Source organism: Carcharhinus amblyrhynchos, chromosome 14 (genome assembly GCF_965287045.1).
Source record: "Carcharhinus amblyrhynchos chromosome 14, sCarAmb.v2.hapA, whole genome shotgun sequence".
In the NCBI taxonomy this organism is placed as follows: domain Eukaryota; kingdom Metazoa; phylum Chordata; class Chondrichthyes; order Carcharhiniformes; family Carcharhinidae; genus Carcharhinus; species Carcharhinus amblyrhynchos.
Window position 1 is genome coordinate 2,911,425 of NC_137337.1, and position 20,845 is coordinate 2,932,269.

General features: G+C 43.7%; 1 protein-coding gene across 1 annotated transcript in view; it reads left to right on the forward strand.

Annotated features, from left to right (window-relative positions):
- Positions 1–20,845, forward strand: part of brf1b (BRF1 general transcription factor IIIB subunit b) — a 350,927-nt gene that overhangs the window by 140,002 nt on the left and 190,080 nt on the right. Inside the window, exon 5 of the mRNA XM_080202172.1 lies at positions 10,237–10,309. Coding sequence (XP_080058298.1) covers positions 10,237–10,309 — 73 coding nt within the window. The remainder of the gene's footprint in view (positions 1–10,236; positions 10,310–20,845) is intronic.

A 20,845-nucleotide genomic window follows, 5' to 3' on the forward strand; every position in this document is an offset into this window, starting at 1 on the left:
CTGGCAGCATCTTTGTAAACCTTCTCTGCACTCTTTCAACCATATTAATATCCTTCCTGTAATTAGGTGACCAAAACTGCACGCAATACTCTAAATTCAGCCTCACCAATGTCTTATACAACCTCATCATAACATTTCAATTCCTACACTCAATACTTTGATTTATAAAGGCCAGTGTTCCAAAAGCACTCCTTACGACCCTATCTACCTGTGATGGCACTTTTAGGGAATTATGTATCTGTATTCCTAGATCCCTCTGTTCTACTGCACTCTGAAAGAGTCCTACCATTTACCTTGTACATTCTACCTTGGTTTGTCTTTCCAAAGTGCAATACATCACACTTGTCCGCGTTAAACTCCATCTGCCATTTTTCTAGCTGGTCCAAATCCCTCTGCAAGCTTTGAAAACCTTCCTCACTGTCCACTACACCTCCAATCTTTGTATCATCAGCAAATTTGCTGATCCAATTTACCACATTATCATCCAAGTCATTCTGGAATGCTGGGGATCACTAACTCAAGCTAGTAATCACTAAAGAGATGATATCAGATGAAAAAAGACCATTTGGATCAACTGTATGCAAACAACTCTACAGTTTCAAAATGTAAAATCCAATTCTATCTTAAGCACTGTTAGAGATTTTTGCCTCCTGCTTGAAACCTGGTTACGTTTTACTAGCTTATTCGTTTCAATCTGTATTTCCCATAATTTAAGATTCCGAGGGCTGTTGACAGATGGGTGCGAGGAGAATGTTTCCCCTTGTGGGAGAATCCAGAACTAGTGGTCACTGTTTAAAAATAAAGATAGATGAGGATAAACATGTTCTCTTGGACATTTGTGAATCTTCGAAACCCTTCTTCAAAAGAAGGTGTCAGCAAAGATTTTGAATGTTTTTAAGGCAGAGATAGATTCTTGATGAGTAAGGGGGTGAAAGGTTATCAAGAGTAGGCAGGAATGTAGGGTTGAGGTTACAATTAGATCAGCCATGATTTTATTGAATAGCGGAACAGGATCAAGGGGCTGAATGGCCTACTCCTGCCCCCAACTCATTTGTTCATAGATCTTATTCTTGCAATTCAGTTTGCTATCAGGGTGGAATACAATTGGACGAAAAGGATTAAATTATGAGGCCAACCCTTTCGAGACTAGACTTGTATTCCCTTGAATATGAGGGACCATGAGGTGATCTAAGGCACTTAAGATGATCAAAGGAGGTGATAGGGTCCATAGAGAGAACACTTTCCTCTGAATGGGAATCCAGAACAAGGAGGCATAGGATTAAAATTAGAATGAGACCATTCACGGCTGATGCCAGGAAATATTACTTTGCATGAAGGTTAGTGAACATCTGGGATATTCATTCCCAAAAGCTGTTGAGGCAGGAATTGGGAAAGAGGGTAGAGGGTCAATTGAAAATTTCTAAATTGAGATTGATGTAATTTTGTTAGGCAATGGTATTAACTGTAATTGAATTAAGGTGGGTAAGTGGAATAGAGGTACAGATCAATCAGGATCTAATTGAATTGGAGAACAGAGACAAGGGACTGAATGGCTTCGTCCTGTTTGGTAAAAGGCAAATCGCAAAAATTGCTTCCAGTGAAACTTGTCGAATACATGGAAGTTGGCCAAGGGCAGCTGTAAAACTCTTCCATCACCATAGTCTGGACACGCAGTATTCGGGAGATTGATGGTAGTGAGGGACATGAGGCTGCATGGCTTAAAACAGAAAATGTGGAAAATTTAGCAGCAAAATGGAGAGGACGAGTTCAGTGTTTCAGGCTGATGACCTTTTGTCATAACTGGAGGAAGTTTGAGATAGTTTTAAACAAGTACAGAGGAAAGGAGAAGGAAGAACAGAGGGTAAAGTCTGCGATTGGCAAGTGGGAAATAGTGACTCAGTGATAAAAGTGACGATGTTGGAAGGCCAATTGGACAGGTCAAGAAACAAAAGTATAGTACTGAAAACCTGAAATAAAAACCAAAACTGCCGGAAATACTGTGTGTCGAGAGAAAAACAGAATTAGTACTTCACGCCTGTGACCTTTTCTGGTGTCTTTCCCATAACTTAACCTGTGCCTCCATATTTAGATTTGATGGCATTACACAGAGAAGCTGTTAATTAAAATGTTGTCAAGTGACATTTGGTTGAGTTTGTATCGAGATTGGGATAGCTTCACAGGTCAGAGTTGTGAGCCTAATTGGAGGGTTCAGAAGACTGCTCGCTCCAGCATCAGAAACAAACGCTGCCGCAGCTTCATGTCCTGTTTTCCCTGCTGATGGCACATAAGAGGGAAAGCCTATTTGTCTCAACTTGCCTTTGAAGAATGATTGCTTCCTGAAGAGCTGTTTCAAAAATTCATGTTCTTGGTGTGTGTCATTACCAAAAACAGTATCTGTAAAACAAAAACCATTCTTTATTGTCTTTGAGCAGGTGGTGGTGAGCTACCAAATGGAACCTTTGCAGTCTGATGTAGATACACCTGCTGTGCTGTTGGGAAGGGAGTTCCAGGATTTTGAGCTAGTGACAATTTGGGAATGATAGATTTCCAGGTCAGGGCAGTGTGTGACCTGGAGGGGAACTTGAAGGTGATGGTGTTCCCATGCATCTGCCATCCTTGCCCTTCTTAGTAATAGAAATCTGGGTTTGGAAGGTGCTGTTGAAGATGCCTGTGTTACTGCAGAAGATCTTTGCTGCAGCTTGCAGCTGGTGGTTGAGGGAGTGGATCATTGAGTCGTTACAGTGAACTTGCTGGCATTTGACACTCCAGTACTGACCACCTCCCCCCCCCCCCCCCCCCCCCCCCCCCCCCACCCCCACACACAATGCATACGGACACTTGTGTCAACACCTTTAGCAAGATTGCAATTTGTAATGGGTGTGAGGATTTGCTCTTTAGAGCCCTTTTTAAGTCACGTTTTTTGCGGACTGCTTTGCCGCAGCTAGCAGCAGCTGTTGAGGACTAAATTAGATTGCCATTTGTTTGCATTTTAACCTGGGCAAGCGACATTGGTAAATTCTGCCCAAATGCAGCTGGTTCTTGGTTTATTTCTGTCTTTCCAGCTGCTTGCTTGCTTTCCCCAAAGCAGGGAGATGGCTTTTCTGTTTTTATACTTTCTAATTGGCAACTGCTCAATATTGGGTCAAAAAATTATGCTGCGTTACTGTGTTATACTTTCATGAGAAAATATTCCATGCATGTCTTGTGGTTTGATCAGATAATGTATTTTTGTATTGTTACATGGAAACATAGAAACTTGAAACAGGAGTAGGCCATTCGGCCCTTCAAGTCTGCCCTGCCATTCATTTTGATCATGGCTGATCATCGAATTCAATACCCTGATCTCTCCCTCACCCCATATCTCTTGATCCCTTTAGCCCCAAGAGCTATATCTGATTTCTTCTTGAAGTCATTTTGGCTTCAGCTACATTCTGTGGTAGTGAATTCCACACATTCACCACCCTCTGGGTTAAGAAATTTCTCCTCACTTCAGTTCCAAAAGGTTTACCCCTTATCCTCAAACCTCTGGTTCTGGATTCCCTTACCATCAGGAACATTATTTCTGAATCTAATCTGTCTGACCCTGTTAGAATTTTATAAGTTTCTATGAGATCCTCTCTCGCTCTTTAAACTCCAGTGAATATAATCCTAACCGATTTAGTCTCTCCTCATATGACAGACCTGCCACCCCAGGAATCAGCCTGGTTAACCTTTTCTGTGCTCCCTCTATAGCAAGGACATCTTCTTCAGATAAGGACACTAAAACTGCACACAATACTCCAGGTGTGGCCTCACCAACGCCCTGTACAATTGCAGCAAAACATCCTTATCTCTACATTTAAATCTTCTCGCTATGGAGACTGACATACCATTTGCCTTCTTTACTGCTTGTTGTACTTGCATGCTTGCTTTCAGCAACTGATACTGAAGGCTTCCAAGGTTTCGCTGAGTATCCACCCATCTTAATTTACACCCATTCAAGTAATAATCTCTTCCTCTTATTGCTACCAAAATGGATAACCTCACATTTATCCACATTATACTGCATCTGCCATGCAGATGCCCACACACTCAGCCTGTCCAAATCATGCTGAAGCACCTTTGCATCCTCCTCACAGTTCACCCTCCCACCCAACTTTATATCATTTGCAAATTTGGAGATAATACATTTAGTTCCAAATCATTAATATATAATATGAACAGTTGGGGTCCTAGCACAGATCCTTGTGGAACCCCACTAGTCACTGACTGCCAATCAGAAAGTGACCTGTTTATGCCAACTCTTTGCTTCTTATCTGCTAATCAGCTTTCTGTCCATCTCAGGACATTACCTGCAATGCCATGTGCTTTAACTTTACATAGTAGTCTGTTATGGGAGACCTTGTTGAGAGCCTTCTGAAAGTCTGAATAAACCAAATCCATTGGTTCTCCTTGGTCAGCTCTACTAGTTACATCCTCAAAAAATTCCAATAGATTTGTCAAGCATGATTTCTCTTTTGTAAATCCATGCTGACTTTGTCTGACTATATCACTGCCTTCCAAATGCTGAGTTATGAAATTCTTGATAATAGACTTTAGCAGCTTCCTCAATACTGATGTTAGGCTCACCAGCCTATAGTTCCCTGCTTTTTTTCTCCACCTTTCTTTTTGAATAGTGAGCTTATATTAGCTACCCTCCAATCTGTAGGAACTATTCTAGAGTCCAAAGAATTTTGGAAAGTAACCACCAATGGATCTACCATTTCCAGAGCAACTTCCATAAGTACTCTGGGATGAAGATTATCAGGATCTGGAGATTTATCCACCTTCAATCCCATCAATTTCCCCAAAATCATTTCTCTACTTGTGCTGATTTCCTTCAGTTGCTCACTAAAATATGTTTCTCTCAGCACTTCTGGCACATTATTCATGTTTTCCCTTGAAGACTGAAGCAAAATGCAAATTTAATTTCTCAGCCATTTCTTTATTCCGTGTAAAAATTCTCCTGTTTCTGACTATAAATGATCTACATTTGTTTCTATCAATCTTTTTTTCTTTACATACCTATAGAAACTTTTACAGTCAGTTTTTATGTTCCCTGCTGGCTTACTTTCATACTCTATTTTCCCTTTTTAATCAATCCTTTGGACCTCCTTTGCTGAATTTTAAACTGTTCCCAATCCTCAGATCTAGTGCTTTTTCTTGCCAATTTTGTATGCTTCTTCCTTGAATCTGATACTGTCTCTAATTTCGCTTGTAAGCCATGGTTTGGCCAGAATTCCCTTAACCATGCTTGCACCAAACAGGAATAAACAATTTCTGGAGTTCACCTATTCATTCTTCAAATGCCTCCCATCGTCTCTCCACTATCTTTCAGTAATCATGTCCATGATGGCCTCATACCATCATAGTTCCTTTTACTGAGATTCAGGAGCCTGGTTTCAGAACCAGCTACATCATTAACCACCTTGATAAAGAATTCTACCATAGTATGGTCACTCGTCCCCAAGGGTTTCTAACAACTAGATAGCCAACTAATCTTTTCTCATTGCACAACATCCAGTCCAAGATAGCCTGATGCCTTGTTGGTTCCTCAATGTATTGAGGAACCAACAAGGTATAACAACCCCAGCCTATCCAACCTGGTAAATGTCCTCTGCACCCTTTCCTATGGTATCATATACCTCCAAAAACATGGATTCCAGATCTGCAAACAATAATCTAGCCTTTGATTGGCCCAGATGAACAGTCTGTCTATATCCTTCTGTAATCAAAGTCTATCTTCCGCATTGTTTATCACGCTACCAATTTTTATATGATCCACAAACTAACTGATCAACTCTCTTACATTCACAAACTGCAAGGGCCCTAAAACTGACCCCTGTGGGAACCCACTAGGCACAGGCTTCCAGTCACAAAAACACCCTTTGACCATCACCCTCTGCTTCCTACCACTTGGCCAATTCTGGACCCAATTTACCAAATTTCCTTGGATCCGTGGGCTCTCACCTTGTGATTCCATGTGGGACCTTATCAAAAGCCTTGCTGAAGTCCAGGAAGAATATCTCAAATACATTGCCCTCATCCACACTTGGCCACCTCTTCAAGAAGTTCAGTCAAGTTGGTCAGACATGACCTTCCCTTAAAAAAAACATGCTGACTGTTTTTGATTAATCCCTACCTCTCCAAATAGTAATAATAATACCAAATAATACCTCTCCAAATACCTTTCCAAATTAATCCCTATCTCTCCAAACGCAGATTAATTCTGTTTCTCAGATTTGCTTTCAATAGCTTCCCCACCATTGAGGTTAGACTTGCTGGCCGATAGTTTCCTGGTTTATCCATTTCTCCTTTCTTGAATAATGGTACCAGAATGACTGTCCTTCATTCCCCTGGCAACTCTCCTGTGCAGTAAGAAGTCTCACAACACCAGGTTAAAGTCCAACAGGTTTATTTGGCAGCACAAGCTTGCAGAGTCTCTCACCTGAAGAAGGAGCCTGAGACTCCAAAAGCTTGTATTGCCAAATAAATCTGTTGGACTTTAACCTGGCATTGTGAGCCTTCTTACTGTGCCCGCACCAGTCTAATGCTGGCATCTCCACATCATCTCTCCTGTGGCCAGAGGGGAATTGCCTGAGATACATTTCATCCGCCCTCTAATTCAGGCTCACACTTCAGTTTAGGACTGAGGGTATGCTGCACTGTCACATTCACTATCTTTCAAGTGAGGTTTCCTCTCAGGTGGATTTACCTCATCAAGTAACTGATTCCATCATGCTGTTTTGGAAAAGAGTTGCCCCGGTGTTCTGATCATCATCTTGCCATTATCTCATTGTTCCTTTATTAACATTGCCCTTTAGCCCATTGCACTTGTTCTAGTGTTGTCTTCTCAACATGTGCTGTCCACTATCATCCCATTTCTTTATCCTTTCCTTGCATTTCTTGTTTTTGTGTTGATAGTCAGTCTTGAATGCAGTTCAGTTTCCACCAGCTGAACATTGGGAAGACTGGAGCCATTACCTTCCTCCCACAACACAAGCTTTGTACACGAACCACTGCTTCCATTCCCCTCCTGAGCATTGTTTCAGCAGGAACCTGACCAACTGTCTGCAGTCTTTGCATCTTCTTCAACCTCAAGCTGAACTTTCAGCTCTGTGTATGCTCTCTGTTCACCAACTTTCACCTTTCTAACATTGTCTGTATCCACCCTGACTTGGTCCACCTGCAACCAAAAATCTAACGTTGGCCTTTGCCACCTCCACAATCTATTGCTGGAATCCATACTTGGTGCTCTGTATAATTCAGTTTATCTAAAGCCACTACATGTACTTTGTCGCACTCACTCAGCACTCCTGTTCTTGCTGACTGAGATGTGGTTCTAGGTCCCCCAGTGCCTTCAGTTTAAAATTCTCATCTTCATGTTGAAATCCTTCCATGTTCTTGTCTCTCCCCATTCTCCCAGCTGACCTCCTCCACCTCCTACAATGCCCCCCCAACTCATCCATTCCCAGCCTCTGACATCTTGTGTATTCCTCTCACCCTCCACCCCAACATTAATGACCATAATTCCAGCCATCCAGGCCCCTCTCTTCCCCCTGCCTCTGTGAGGCAGCATGGGGTGTTTTTCTTCTTTAAAAGTGCTGCTAAATGCAAGTTATTTTCAAAAGTGTATCCAAGTTCCCCTTTAAACAATGTGCTAGATATTGTGAAACAAATACCCCTTTGTGTGAAAGCATTTCTTCAACTTCTTCCATTTTCTCCCCTACTCTTTGAAAGAGTTAATGGGCCAAATGACCATGATTGTATGAATTAATCTGGAGTCACTGCTATTTTACTGATGATTTGCCAACCAGTAGAATCCATTTTTTCAGTGTTTGTTTTTGGCCCTCTTTAACGTTCTTTGTTGTGGTGCAGAAGCTGCAGTATTTTTTTTGAAGCTTTTCTGTATTGAAACCCTCACTCATGAGTATAATCAGAGTCAATCTTTACTGTCCCTTTCTCCAGGGACAGCCAGCAAGAGATCAAATATTCCTAAGTGTGACCTAAACATTTCTTATTTAAAAATTCAGCAGCACCTGCTTTATTATTTATTTCATGGCTTTATTTAAAAACCAATCTTTAGACAATGTTTTAAAAGTAATACTTTGTGATACCTGAAATAGTCAGGAAACTGTTTTCGATGGTGTTACCGCTAAGACTATACTGTTACAGAGCTATGTGCTCACTGCACTCAAAATGATGAGTCCGGGCACTGAGCAGTGTACAAATGCTGCTGTCGCAGATTGTTGTGTTCTTATTTTCCGCTCCATTTCATGTCCTTGCTGTGTTACATTCGATGGCTGCATGCCAAAGCTATCCTGGCTGTTTCTAAGGTAACAGACCTCAAAACTTAACCAGAATCTTTCAAGGATAAAGAAAGTTTGGCGGGGGGGGGGGGGGGGGGGGGGCTAGGGGAGAAGGGGTTGAGGGGTGAGGGGGTGGAAAGGAGAGGGGTGAGGGAGGAGGGGGGTGGGGGAAGACATGGGGTGAGGGGAGGTAGGAGTGGGGAGATGAAAAGGAGGCAGTAGAGGAGATGGGGGAAGGTGGAGAACGGGGGTTGGGGAGGGAGGGAGATGACAAGTGGGGGAAGGTGGGTGAGCAGGAGGGGAGACGGGAGGGGCGAGACAGGAAGGAGGATGGGGTGGGTGGGAAAAGATAGGAAGGAGGGGGAGGAGAGGGTGGAAGGAGATGGGAAGCAGTGGGTGAGGAACTGTAGTTGTGAGGGGGCAGACTGGTGAGGTGGTCGGAGATGGGATATCGGTTGTGGAGAGGATGGGGAAGGGGCCGGGTTTCCTTTCCCAGCCTGCTGTTTGAATGGAGCTGCTATGCGATGATGGTGACTCTACCCAGTCAGTAAGATGGCTGGAGTGGCTGTGCAAAGGAAGTGATTAGGAATGACACATCACTGACAGGGCAGTGAATTGAAATTTAAGGGCTTGCTGATCCTTTTTCATTTTGGACTTGGTGTGATACGTTCAACAGAAAGTACTCCCTCTGGATTTCACTTTCCCAGGAGTTTGTTGATGTCAGTCATTTCCTACTCCTCTCCAAACAGATTGGGTGTCTCTTTTACTGACGATACTTACCCTGGGATTATAGTTCCACATGCATTGGACCGAGTGGCCATTCTTCAGATCTGAGCCCAAATTACTGTCAGCAGGTCATTCGACTATGGTGGGCCGTCACAGATGAGCCAAAGGCCTGCTTCCCCCTCCCACATCCATCATACCCCAGATAAAAACAAAATACTGCGGATGCTGGAATCTGAAGCAAAACAGAAATTCTGGAAAATCTCAGCAGGTCTGACAGTATCTGTGGAGAGAGAATAGAACCGATGTTTCCAGCCTGGAAGACTCTTTGACATGACACTCCCCTTGTTTGCATGCCTTACTGATTCTCAGTCTTGGCTCGCTTATAGAGTGATTATTTTGTTTAAAGTTTAAAGCTTTTATTTATTAGTCACAAGTAAAGCTTTCGTTAACACTGCAATGAAGTTACTGTGAAATTCCCCGAATCGCCACGCTCCTGAGCCTGTTCAGGGAGGTACTGAATGATGTGTAAGTGAATATATAAAGTCATTATGGCACAGAATATTTAGCCCTTGGAGTCCATGCTGGCTTTGACAGTAATCAGTCCCATTCTCCCATCCTGTCCCCTACCATTGTAACTCAATTTCACACAAATGTCCATCTAATTTCCTTGTGAAATCCTTACCCGCTTCTGCTTCCATCACCCTCACAGGTGGCAAGTTGCAGGTCATTACCACCCACTGTGTAAAACATCCTCCTTCTCATTCCCCCGTATCTCCTGCCCGAAATCCATAAATCTGTGTCCCTTCATCCCTGTACCATTAGCTAATGGGAACTGATTTTCTTTGTCTACCTTATCTAAATTGGTCATAATCTTAGACCTCCAAAGGACTTGTGGAACGGCAACCAGTAACCTAAGGAAAGAACGGGGGAAGGAATCTGTTGGGTGGGGTGGATGGAATGTGTTGTTGCAGAGAGGGTGGGGTGGGGCGTTTGGGTGATGTGGCAGGGGAGCAGTTAAATCTTGGATGAAGATGATAATTTGGCCCTGAGACATTCTTTTGTGGCAACAGGTTACTTAAAGTGTCTTCAAATACTAAAAACAGCTCCAGGCTCCTTTAAAAGGAAGTTGGAGGATATATACTTTAAATTTACAACTTTTAAATGTTCTTCAATTTTCTTGCAGGTGAATGTCTACGTTTTGGGAAAAACTTTCCTTCTACTGGCCAGAGAGCTTTGTATAAATGCTCCAGCAATAGGTCTGTAAACAATAATTTCTTTCCTACACTGTAGTTAATAAGTGCACCATTGTTTGTTTTTAGTTTACACACGGTGAACATAGTATGTTTTAGCTGCAAAGCTATGTAGTTTTGAGGTGAACACACTCACTCTGAGCTGAGATAGACAAATGTTTGGTCTCTGAGGATTAAATGGTTTTTTTTGATTCATTATCGGGATGTGGACATCGCTGGCTAGGTTTATTACCCTTCCCTTGTAACCCCAGAGAAGGTGGTGGCAAGCCCCCTTCTTGAACCACTGCAGCCTATGTTGTGTAGGTACCCACAGTGCTGTCCTGAGGAACTCCTGCAGTATTATCCTGGGACTGAGAACTCAGACTATTTCCGTGAGCAAGTTATTGCTGAGGTTAGTGCCAGTTGATAGTGCTGTGGATGGCCCCCTTCCTCCACTCTGCTGATGGTAGAGGGTAGACTAATGGGGTGGTTACGAGTTGGGTTGGATTCTATTCGCTTTTTGAGGACAAGACGTACCTACAAAATTTTCCACGTTGCCGGGTAGATGCCAGTGATGTGGCTGTATTGGAACAGCTTGGCTAGGGGAGTGGCAAGTTCCAGAACACAAGTCTTCAGTTGTACCGCCGGAATGTTATCAGGGCCCATTGCCTTTACAGCATCCAGTCCCTTCAGCCATTTCCTGATATCACATGGAGCGAATCAAATTGGCTGAAGATTGACATCTGTGATGCTGGGGCCCTTGGGGAAAGGCCAAGCTGGATCAACTGCAGGTGCAGCAGGTGGTCAGGAAGGCAAATGGGATGCTGGCCTTCATAGCGAGGGGGATTGAATATAAAAGTAGGGAGGTCTTGCTGCAGCTGTATAGGGCACTGGTGAGGCCGCGGCTGGAGTACTGTGTGCAGTTTTGGTCGCCGCACTTACGCAAGGATATTTTGGCCTTGGAGGGAGTGCAGAGGAGGTTGACTAGAACATAAGAACATAAGAAATAGGAGCAGGAGTAGGCCATCCAACACTTCGAGCCTGCCCCGCCATTCAATAAGATCATGGCTGATCTGTCGTGGCTCAGTTCCACTTTCCCGCCCTCTCCCCATAACCCTTAATCCCCTCTCCTATCAAAAACCCATCAACCCGCGTCTTAAAAATATTGAGCGAGGCAGCCTCCACCACTTCAACGGGCAGAGAATTCCAGAGATTCACCACCCTTTGAGTGAAGAAGTTCCTCCTCAACTCCGTTCTAAACCGCCCCCCTTTTATCTTGAGGCTGTGCCCCCTAGTCCTATTGTCTTTTTTGAGCGGGAAGAGTCTTTCCACCTCTATCCTATCCATCCCATTCATCATCTTATACGTCTCAATGAGATCTCCTCTCATTCTTCTAAACTCTAACGAGTACAAGCCCAGTTTATTCAGCCTCTCCTCATAGCTCAACCCCCTCAACTCCGGTATCAGCCTAGTAAACCTCCTCTGCACTCCCTCCAAGGCCAAAATATCTTTGCGCAGGTGCGGCGCCCAAAAATGCACATAGTACTCCAGTTGCGGCCTCACCAATGCCCTATACAGCTGCAGCAAGACCTCCCTACTTTTATATTCAATCCCCTTCGCTATGAAGGCCAGCATCCCATTTGCCTTCCTGACCACCTGCTGCACCTGCAAGCTGGGTTTTTGCGACTCATGCACAAGGACCCCGAGGTCCCTCTGCACCGTCGCCTGCTGCAGTTTTTCGCCCCGTAAGTAATAGTCCTTCCTACCATTCTTCCTACCAAAGTGGACCACTTCACACTTGCCAACATTAAATTCCATTTGCCATTTCCTGGCCCATTCGCCCAGCCTATCTAGATCCTTCTGCAGACTCTCCACACCCTCCGCACAATTTGCCGTTCCCCCAATCTTGGTGTCATCAGCAAATTTCGACACTCTACACTCGGTTCCCTCCTCCAGATCATCTATATAAATGGTAAAAAGTTGAGGCCCCAGCACCGACCCCTGGGGCACTCCACTAGTCACCATCCGCCAATCCGAATAGCACCCGTTGACTAGTGATGAATTTATAATATATTCACTAGGCTGATTCCGGAGTTGAGGGGGTTGAACTATGAGGAGAGGCTGAATAAATTAGGCTTGTACTCGTTAGAGTTTAGAAGAATGAGGGGAGATCTCATTGAGACATATAAGATGATGAAAGGGATGGATAGGATAGAGGTGTGGAGAGGCTTTTCCCGCTCAGAAAGGACAGTAGGACTAGGGGGCACAGCCTCAAGATAAAGGGGGGGCGGTTTAGAACGGAGCTGAGGAGGAACTCCTTCACTCAAAGGGTGGTGAATCTCTGGAATTCTCTGCCAGTTGAAGTGGTGGAGGCTACCTCGCTAAATATTTTTAAGATGCGGGTTGATAGGTTTTTGATAGGCGAGGGGATTAAGGGTTATGGGGAGAGGGCGGGAATGTGGAGCTGAGCCACGACAGATCAGCCATGATCTTATTGAATGGCGGGGCAGGCTTGAGGGGCTAGATGGCCTACTCCTGCTCCTATTTCTTATGTTCTTATGTTCTAACTATTCAGCACCTCTGGCTGATGATGCTTCAGCCTTATCTTTTTCACTGATGTGCTGGGCTCCTTCATCATTGAGGATGGGGATATTTGTGGAGTTTCCATCTCCAGTGAGTGGTTTAATTGTTCACCACCATTTACAACTGGGCGGGACAGGACCGCAGAGCTTAGAACTGATCTGTTAATCGTGGGATTGTTTCACTGTCTATCGCAGGCTGAATTCTGAGGTTTGGCACACAGTTAGTTCTGTGTCGTAGCTTCACCCACTTAAACCCACATTTTTTTTAGATATGCCTGGATGTGGGGAGAGAGCGGGAAAGGGGAGTTGAGGCTGAAGATCATTGATGACTGTGTGGAATGGCAGAGCAGGCGTGACAGGCCGTGTGGTCTACTCTGGTCCCTTACATGCCCATACGGAGTAGGAGTGTGGGGCTGTGGAGTGCATGATGGGTGAGAGAAAGTAATGGAGAAAAATCATTACTTAGTTAGTTTTATCTTGAAAGACATTGAAAAGAAAAAAATACTTGCATCTCAATCGTGACTTTTACTATTTTGGAGCTTCAGAGTGCTTTACAACCAGTGAATACTTTGGGAATGCTGTCATTGTTGTAATAAAGGAAATTGCTAATTTGTGCAATGCATGGTCCCACAGACAGCAATGTGATAATGACTGGATAATCCAGTTTTATGATATTGATGGATAAATATCAAATCAGCACACCGGGGAGAACTCCCCTGTTCTTCAATGAAATAATGCTTTATTTTATGTCCATTTGAGTGGCAAAGTGGTACAGTGGTTGGCACTGCTGCCTCACAGCACCAGGGACCCAGGTTCGATTCTGGCCTTTGTTGACCAACTGTGTGGAGTCTGCACGTTCTCCCCATGTCTGCATGGGTTTCCTACAGGTGCTCCAATTTCCTCCCACGGTCCAAAGATGTGTGTGTTAGGTGGATTAGCCAAGGCAAATGCACAGGGTTATGTGGGAAGGGTAAATGGGAGGACCTGAGTTGGATGCTTTTTCAGTGTAGACTCGATGGGTTGAATGGACTCTTTCTGCAGTGTAGGAATTCTATAATTCCACAGTTGGTTCTATGGAGTGGACAAACGGGGCCCTCATCTTAATGACCCATCCAAAAGATAACATCTCTGACAATGCTGTACTTTCTCAGTACTGAATAGAGAAAGGTGTGCACGCATGTGGAGTCCATTCAGTGTTCTTTGTAGAGCATAAATGGCTCATATTTGTTAAGATATGAAGTGCTACAGAGACCCAGTTTATACTGAGTTAGTGTTTATTGGCGTGTTGTAGTTGGCCTAATGATGTAAAGCAAATTGACTCCATTTCTGCTTCCAGTGGCTATAGAATGATCTATACCAAAACAAATTGCATGGACATTTGTTTTAATTATCCACCCACATGATAAGAGCATTGCCAGCAAGATCAGTATTTATTGCCCATCCTTAATTTCCCTGGTATACATCAAAAGTGATTTGCTCGGCCATTTCAGAGGAAAAGGTCAACCACATTACTGTGGATTTGAAGTCACATGTAGGCCAGACCAGTTAAAATGGCAGATTTCCTTCACTAAAGAACACTGAAGAAACAGATGGGTTTGTATGATAGTCAGTAGCTTCATTAATGCGACAAGCTCGCTATTCTAGTTTTATTTAATTTACTGCATTCAGTGGGATTTGAACTTGTGTCTCTGAATCATTAGACCAGGCCTCCAGATTACTCGTCCAGTAATACAAGCACTCTGCTACAGTACTCCTGTAGATTTGTGAGATGCCTTTCTTGATTGAATATCCTGAACAGGCTCCTTTCAACTGGAAAAAATTAAAATCAGAGGTTAGTTACAACACCTACCTCAGTTTGTGCAATTCCTAGTAGTAAACTGGAAATGATCGAAGGGTTGAACAAAGTGCAAAGATGCAAGTAGATTGGAGAGTGGCTTTGACTGCAGCACTCCTTTGTACTCAGCTTTGTCTTTACGTTTGATCCAATCAAATTCACAACATGATCACCCCAGGTTTATTTTTTTTCTCTAAAAATGCATGTTTGATGGAATTGACTACAACTTAGATCAAGAACCGAGTAACTGAGCCATACAAATCAGGTTATCTTGGATGCAATGTTGGGTAAAAATTCCACAGGGCCAGTACCTTAAGCCTAGATGCTGACTTTCTACAACAAAAACTTGCATTTAACATCAAAATATCCCAAGTAGGTTCACAGAAATGCAATCAGACGGAAGTGAATACCAAGACAATGAAGAAGGTATTAGGAGGAATGATTAAAATATCATTTTAACAAACATCTTAAAATCTTATATAAATGACTGGTTTAATGGCTGAAGGCCTGGTTCCTGCATTTGCTGATGACACAAAGATAGATAGGAAAGTAAGTTGGGAAGAGGACATAAGGAGGGTACAAAGGGATAATAATAGATTAGATGTTAGTATTTTATATGAGGGGAATTGATTACAAAAGTGGAGAGATTATGCTTCAGTTATACATTATTGAGATCACATCTGCAGTACTGTGTACAATGTTAGTCGTCTTATTTAAGGAAGGATGTAAATGCATTGGGAGCAGTTCAGAGATCGTGTACCAGATTCATAACTAGAATGAGCAGGTTATTCAGAAGAGTGGGAGTAACTGGAAAGTATAAGATTCTGAGGGGACTTGATAGATTGGGTGCAAAATATATTTTGCCATGTGGGGAGCCTCCCATTTAAGGCTGGACTGAGGATTAGATTCCTGAGGGAATTCTGTTCCCCAGAGAATAGTGAAGACAGGGTCACTTAATAGGTTAATACCTTAATAGGTAGATCCTTGACCAACAAAGTAGTCAAAGCATACTGGAAGTAGGTGGGAATGTGGTGTTGAGGTCACAATCACATCAGCCATGATTTTATTGAATGGTGAAGGAGGCTCAAGGGGCCAGTTGGTCTACTCTTGTTCCTTGTTTGTATGTTACTTTAATTTCTTTCTCTCTGTCAAAGAGGAGAACGTATGGCAATTTGGAGAGCAAGGAAGTACTGTTATTTGGAGAGTTGAACTACCTGTAGCAGGTGCAGGAGTAAATAATTCAAAGCTTGAGTGCTAAATGTCACTACTGATGGGGCAGCATGGTGGCACAGTGGTTGGCAGGCTCGATTCTCAGCTTGGGTCACTTTCTTTGTGGAGTTTGCACATTCTCCCCATGTCTGCATGGGTGTACTGGCTTCCTCCCACAGTCCAAAGATGTGCAGGTTAGGTTGATTGGCCATGCTAAATTGGCCCTAGTGTCAGGGGGAATAGCAGGGTAAATATGTGGGGGTTATAGGAATAGGGCCAGGGTGGGATTGTGCTCGGTGCAGAGCCTCCTTCTGCATTTTAGGGATTCAATGAAAGTTGTAATTCTATGAAAGTTGTCTTATGAGGAAAGGTTGGACAGGCTGGGCTTGTGTCATGGAGTCGTGGAGGTTCACCGCATGGAAACAGGCCCTTCAGCCCAACTACTCCATGCTGTTCTTTTTTTTTTAGAACCCCTAAGCTAATCCCAATTGCCCGCATTTGGCCCATATCCCTGTAAACCCATCGTACCCATTTAAGTATCTAAATGCTTTTTAAAAGACAAAATTGTACCCACCTCTATTACTTCCTCTGGCAGCTTGCTGCAGACACTCACCACCCTCTGTGTGAAAAAATTGCCCCTCTGGACCCTTTTGTATCTCTCCCCTCTCACTTTAAACCTATGCCGTCTAGTTTTAGATTCCCTTTCTGTGGGGAAAAAGCTGATCTGTGCCCTTCATTATCTTATAGACCTCTATAAGATCACCCCTCAGCCTCCCATGCTCCAGAGAAAAAAGTCCTAGTCTATCCAGCCTCTCCTTTTAACTCAATCCATCAAGTCCCAGTAGCATCCTAATAAATCTTTTCTGCACTTTTTCTAGTTTAATAATATACTTTCTATAATAGTCTGACCAGAATTGCACATAGTACTCCGAGTGTGGCCTTAACAATGTCTTGTACAACTGCAACAAGACATCCCAACTTCACAGGAGTATCCACTGGAGTTTAGAAGCATAAGAAACAACTTGATTGAAACCTTTAAGATCCTGAAGGATATTGACAGGGCAGGTGTGGAAAGAATGTTTCCTCGTGTGGGAGAATCTAGAACGCAGGTCACTGTTTAAAAATAAGAAGTTGCCCATTTAAGACAGAGATGAGATTTTTTTTATGAGTGTCGTGAATCTCTGGAACTCTAAGATGGCAGAAACAGAGTCTTTGAATACTTCTGAAGGCAGAGATAAATACATTTTTGATAAGCAAGGTGGTGAAAAATTATCAGGACTAGACAGGAATATGGAGTTGAGGGATGCAATCAGATCAAACATGACCTTGTGAATAGTGGAGCAGGATGGATGGGCTGAGTGTCCTACTCCTGCTGCTTGTTCATATAACGTTGAGATAAGAACATAAGAAAAAAAGAACATAAGAAATAGGAGCAGGAGTAGGCCATCCAGCCCTTCGAGCCTGCCCCGCCATTCAATAAGATCATGGCTGATCTGTCGCTGCTCAGTTCCACTTTCCCGCCTTCTCCCCATAACCCTTAATCCCCTCTCCTATCAAAAACCCATCAACCCATGTCTTAAAAATATTTAGCGAGGCAGCCTCCACCACTTCAACGGGCAGAGAATTCCAGAGATTCACCACCCTTTGAGTGAAGAAGTTCCTCCTCAACTCCGTTCTAAACCGCCCCCCTTTTATCTTGAGGCTGTGCCCCCTAGTCCTATTGTCTTTTTTGAGCGGGAAGAGTCTTTCCACCTCTATCCTATCCATCCCATTCATCATCTTATACGTTATATATCATATATATATATCTTATAAGAGTTGGAGGAACATAGAAATCTCAAGATTGAATCAGCTACAGAGCGAGAGAAGTGGAAAGCCATAGAGGAATTTAGAGAATTAGAATTTCACATTGGAACTATTGAAAACAGAGGCAGCTAAAGGACAGTGATGGTGGGTGAACGGGAATTGGTGTGGGTTATGATACATGCAGCAGTTTCAGAGGAACAGAAATTTGGGGAAGGTGAACAATAAGATTTGATTTGATTTATTATTGTCACGTGTATTGCGATAGTGAAAAGTATTGTTTCCTGCACGCTATACAGACAAAACATATCGCTCATTGAGTATATAGGGGAGAAGGACATGGTACAGAATCATTCAGGAGAACACTGGAATGGTTGGGACGGAGCAATGTCCTGGATGTTGGTTTCAGCAGCAGGTGAGCTGAGGCAGAAGACTGGGTGATGGAGAGGATATGGGAGATAGTTTAGACAGAGTTATTGACTGGGGAAGAATTTAGAACAGGTCCCAAGTATTTCCTATTTGTGATAGAAACTGAAGAAGGCACGGCAATCTTGTGAACTCATTTAAGTTATGTCTTGTCCAGGACGAGATGTTGAGCGACGCAGGCAGTCAAAGGATTAAGAGACTTTTGGTGAACTAAGAGATGATGGGCTGATGCTGAAGTGTGCTGGGAGAGATTGGGCAGGATTTTCCAGCTGCGCTTGCCCCAAAATGGGAAAATCCCACCTGACATCAACGGACCTTTCCATGGTCTGCCCCTAGCCTGCTACGATTCCTCTGGAGGGTGGAATGGGAAGATTTGCCCCAAAGCCTGGCACAGCCAGACCTGGCATTTTCCAGCAAGGTCACTGGATATTGAGCTGGAGCTTTGGCTGTTGCCCTCGTCAGGAGGCAGATTCAACTCAGCACACACACCAGGAAAAGAACCTCACAATATATGCTGCAAATACTTCATCCTTTTGGAAAACATGATCTATCTTAAACAGTGGTGGAGAAATGTATACCTTAAGGAAAAAGTCGGATGTGATAATTAAGTTCTGCTCTGGGATTAATCCAAGATTGAGAAATAATAACTTCTTTGGACTGAGGTTAGTGCACGCAGAATTTATGGGAAAAAATTGCGTGCCTATTTTTCATTTTAAGATTGATGAGGATGAAGGTTGTGACTGTTGATGGCCAGTGAAATAAACAGTTCTTTTATTTTGGTGATTTAAACCTCCAGACAAGGAATCCGTTCAGTTAGGTCACATTTGCTGTTTTGCTTGGGTCTCTGAATGAACAGTGCTGGCCCTGTCGTCGGGTATTATGTGGCCACAGAGAATTCATGGCTTTGTATTAGCGATCCTTTTCCGTGGTAAAACAGTTGTGCAAAACTCTTCGAAAGCTATCTTACTTTATAAATACAAGAGATATATTGAGAGAGAAAAAGCACTGGACACAAATCCAGAGAATGGCATATACAGAGCAAGGTAGGATGAAATCCACGTAGAGACTGCAGGAGGCAGATTATTATAAATAGTAAGACCCAGAGTATAAGGAAATCTTTTCATCAGCATCAGCTATAGGTAGGCCAGTGAGAAGTGATGTTGATACTGGATTTGAAAATAAAGTTGTGAGTATGAGGAGATGATGGTGTGTGTCAGAATTGTTAAGGTGTTATAGATGCTGTGTATGCAGATCACAGATTCTTGAAAATAAATGTGCAATAGCATGTCTTTAAAAAGTATTTAATTCTTGTAATTATTCCTGTGCTGATGTTTTTATTTCCTGTTGTGTCTGTGACAGTAGCTCATGATCCTCCATACAGAGGAGATGTCAGGGGTAAGTTTTTCACTCAGAGGGTGGTGAGTGAGTGGAATCGGCTGTCGTCGGTAGTGGTGGAGGCGAACTCGTTGGGGTCTTTCAAGAGACTTCTGGATGAATACATGGGATTTAATGAGATTGAGGGTTATAGATAGGTCTGGTAGGTAGGGATATGATCGGCGCAACTTGTGGGCTGAAGGGCCTGTTTGTGCTGTAGTGTTCTGTGTAAAATGGCAGTCGTTGCTGATAAGAACATAAGAAATAGGAGCAGGAGTAGGCCATCTAGCCCTTCGAGCCTGCCCCGCCATTCAATAAGATCATGGCTGATCTGTCGTGGCTCAGTTCCACTTTCCTGCCTTCTCCCCATAACCCTTAATCCCCTCTCTTATCAAGAACCCATCAACCCGCGTCTTAAAAATATTTAGCGAGGCAGCCTCCACCACTTCAACGGGCAGAGAATTCCAGAGATTCACCACCCTTTGAGTGAAGAAGTTCCTCCTCAACTCCGTTCCAAACTGCCCCCCCCTATCTTGAGGCTGTGCCCTCTAGTCCTACTGTCCTTTCTGAGCGGGAAGAGTCTCTCCACCCCTATCTTATCCATCCCATTCATCATCTTATACGTCTCAATGAGATCTCCCCTCATTCTTCTAAACTCTAACGAGTACAAGCCTAGTTTATTCAGCCTCTCCTCACAGTTCAACCCCCTCAACTCTGGTATCAGCCTAGTAAACCTCCTCTGCACTCCCTCCAAGGCCAAAATATCCTTGCGTAAGTACGGCGACCAAAACTGCACACAGTACTCCAGCTGCAGCCTCACCAGTGCCCTATACAGTTGCAGCAAGACCTCCCTACTTTTATATTCAATCCCCCTCGCTATGAAGGCCAGCATCCCATTTGCCTTCCTGACCACCTGCTGCACCTGCAGGCTGGGTTTTTGCGACTCGTGCACAAGGACCCCAAGGTCCCTCTGCACCGTAGCATGCTGCAGTTTTTCGCCATGTAAGTAGTAGTCCTTCCTACCATTATTCCTACCAAAGTGGACCACCTCACACTTGCCAACATTAAATTCCATTTGCCAGTTCCTGGCCCATTCGCCCAGCCTATCTAGATCCCTCTGCAAACTTTCCACACCCTCTGCACAACTTGCCGTTCCACCAATCTTGGTGTCATCAGCAAATTTCGACACCATACACTCGGCTCCCTCCTCCAGATCATCTATATAAATGGTAACTAGCTGAGGCCCCAGCACTGATCCCTGGGGCACTCCACTAGTCACCAACCGCCAATCCGAATAGCACCCATTGACCCCCACTCTCTGCCTTCTATTTGACA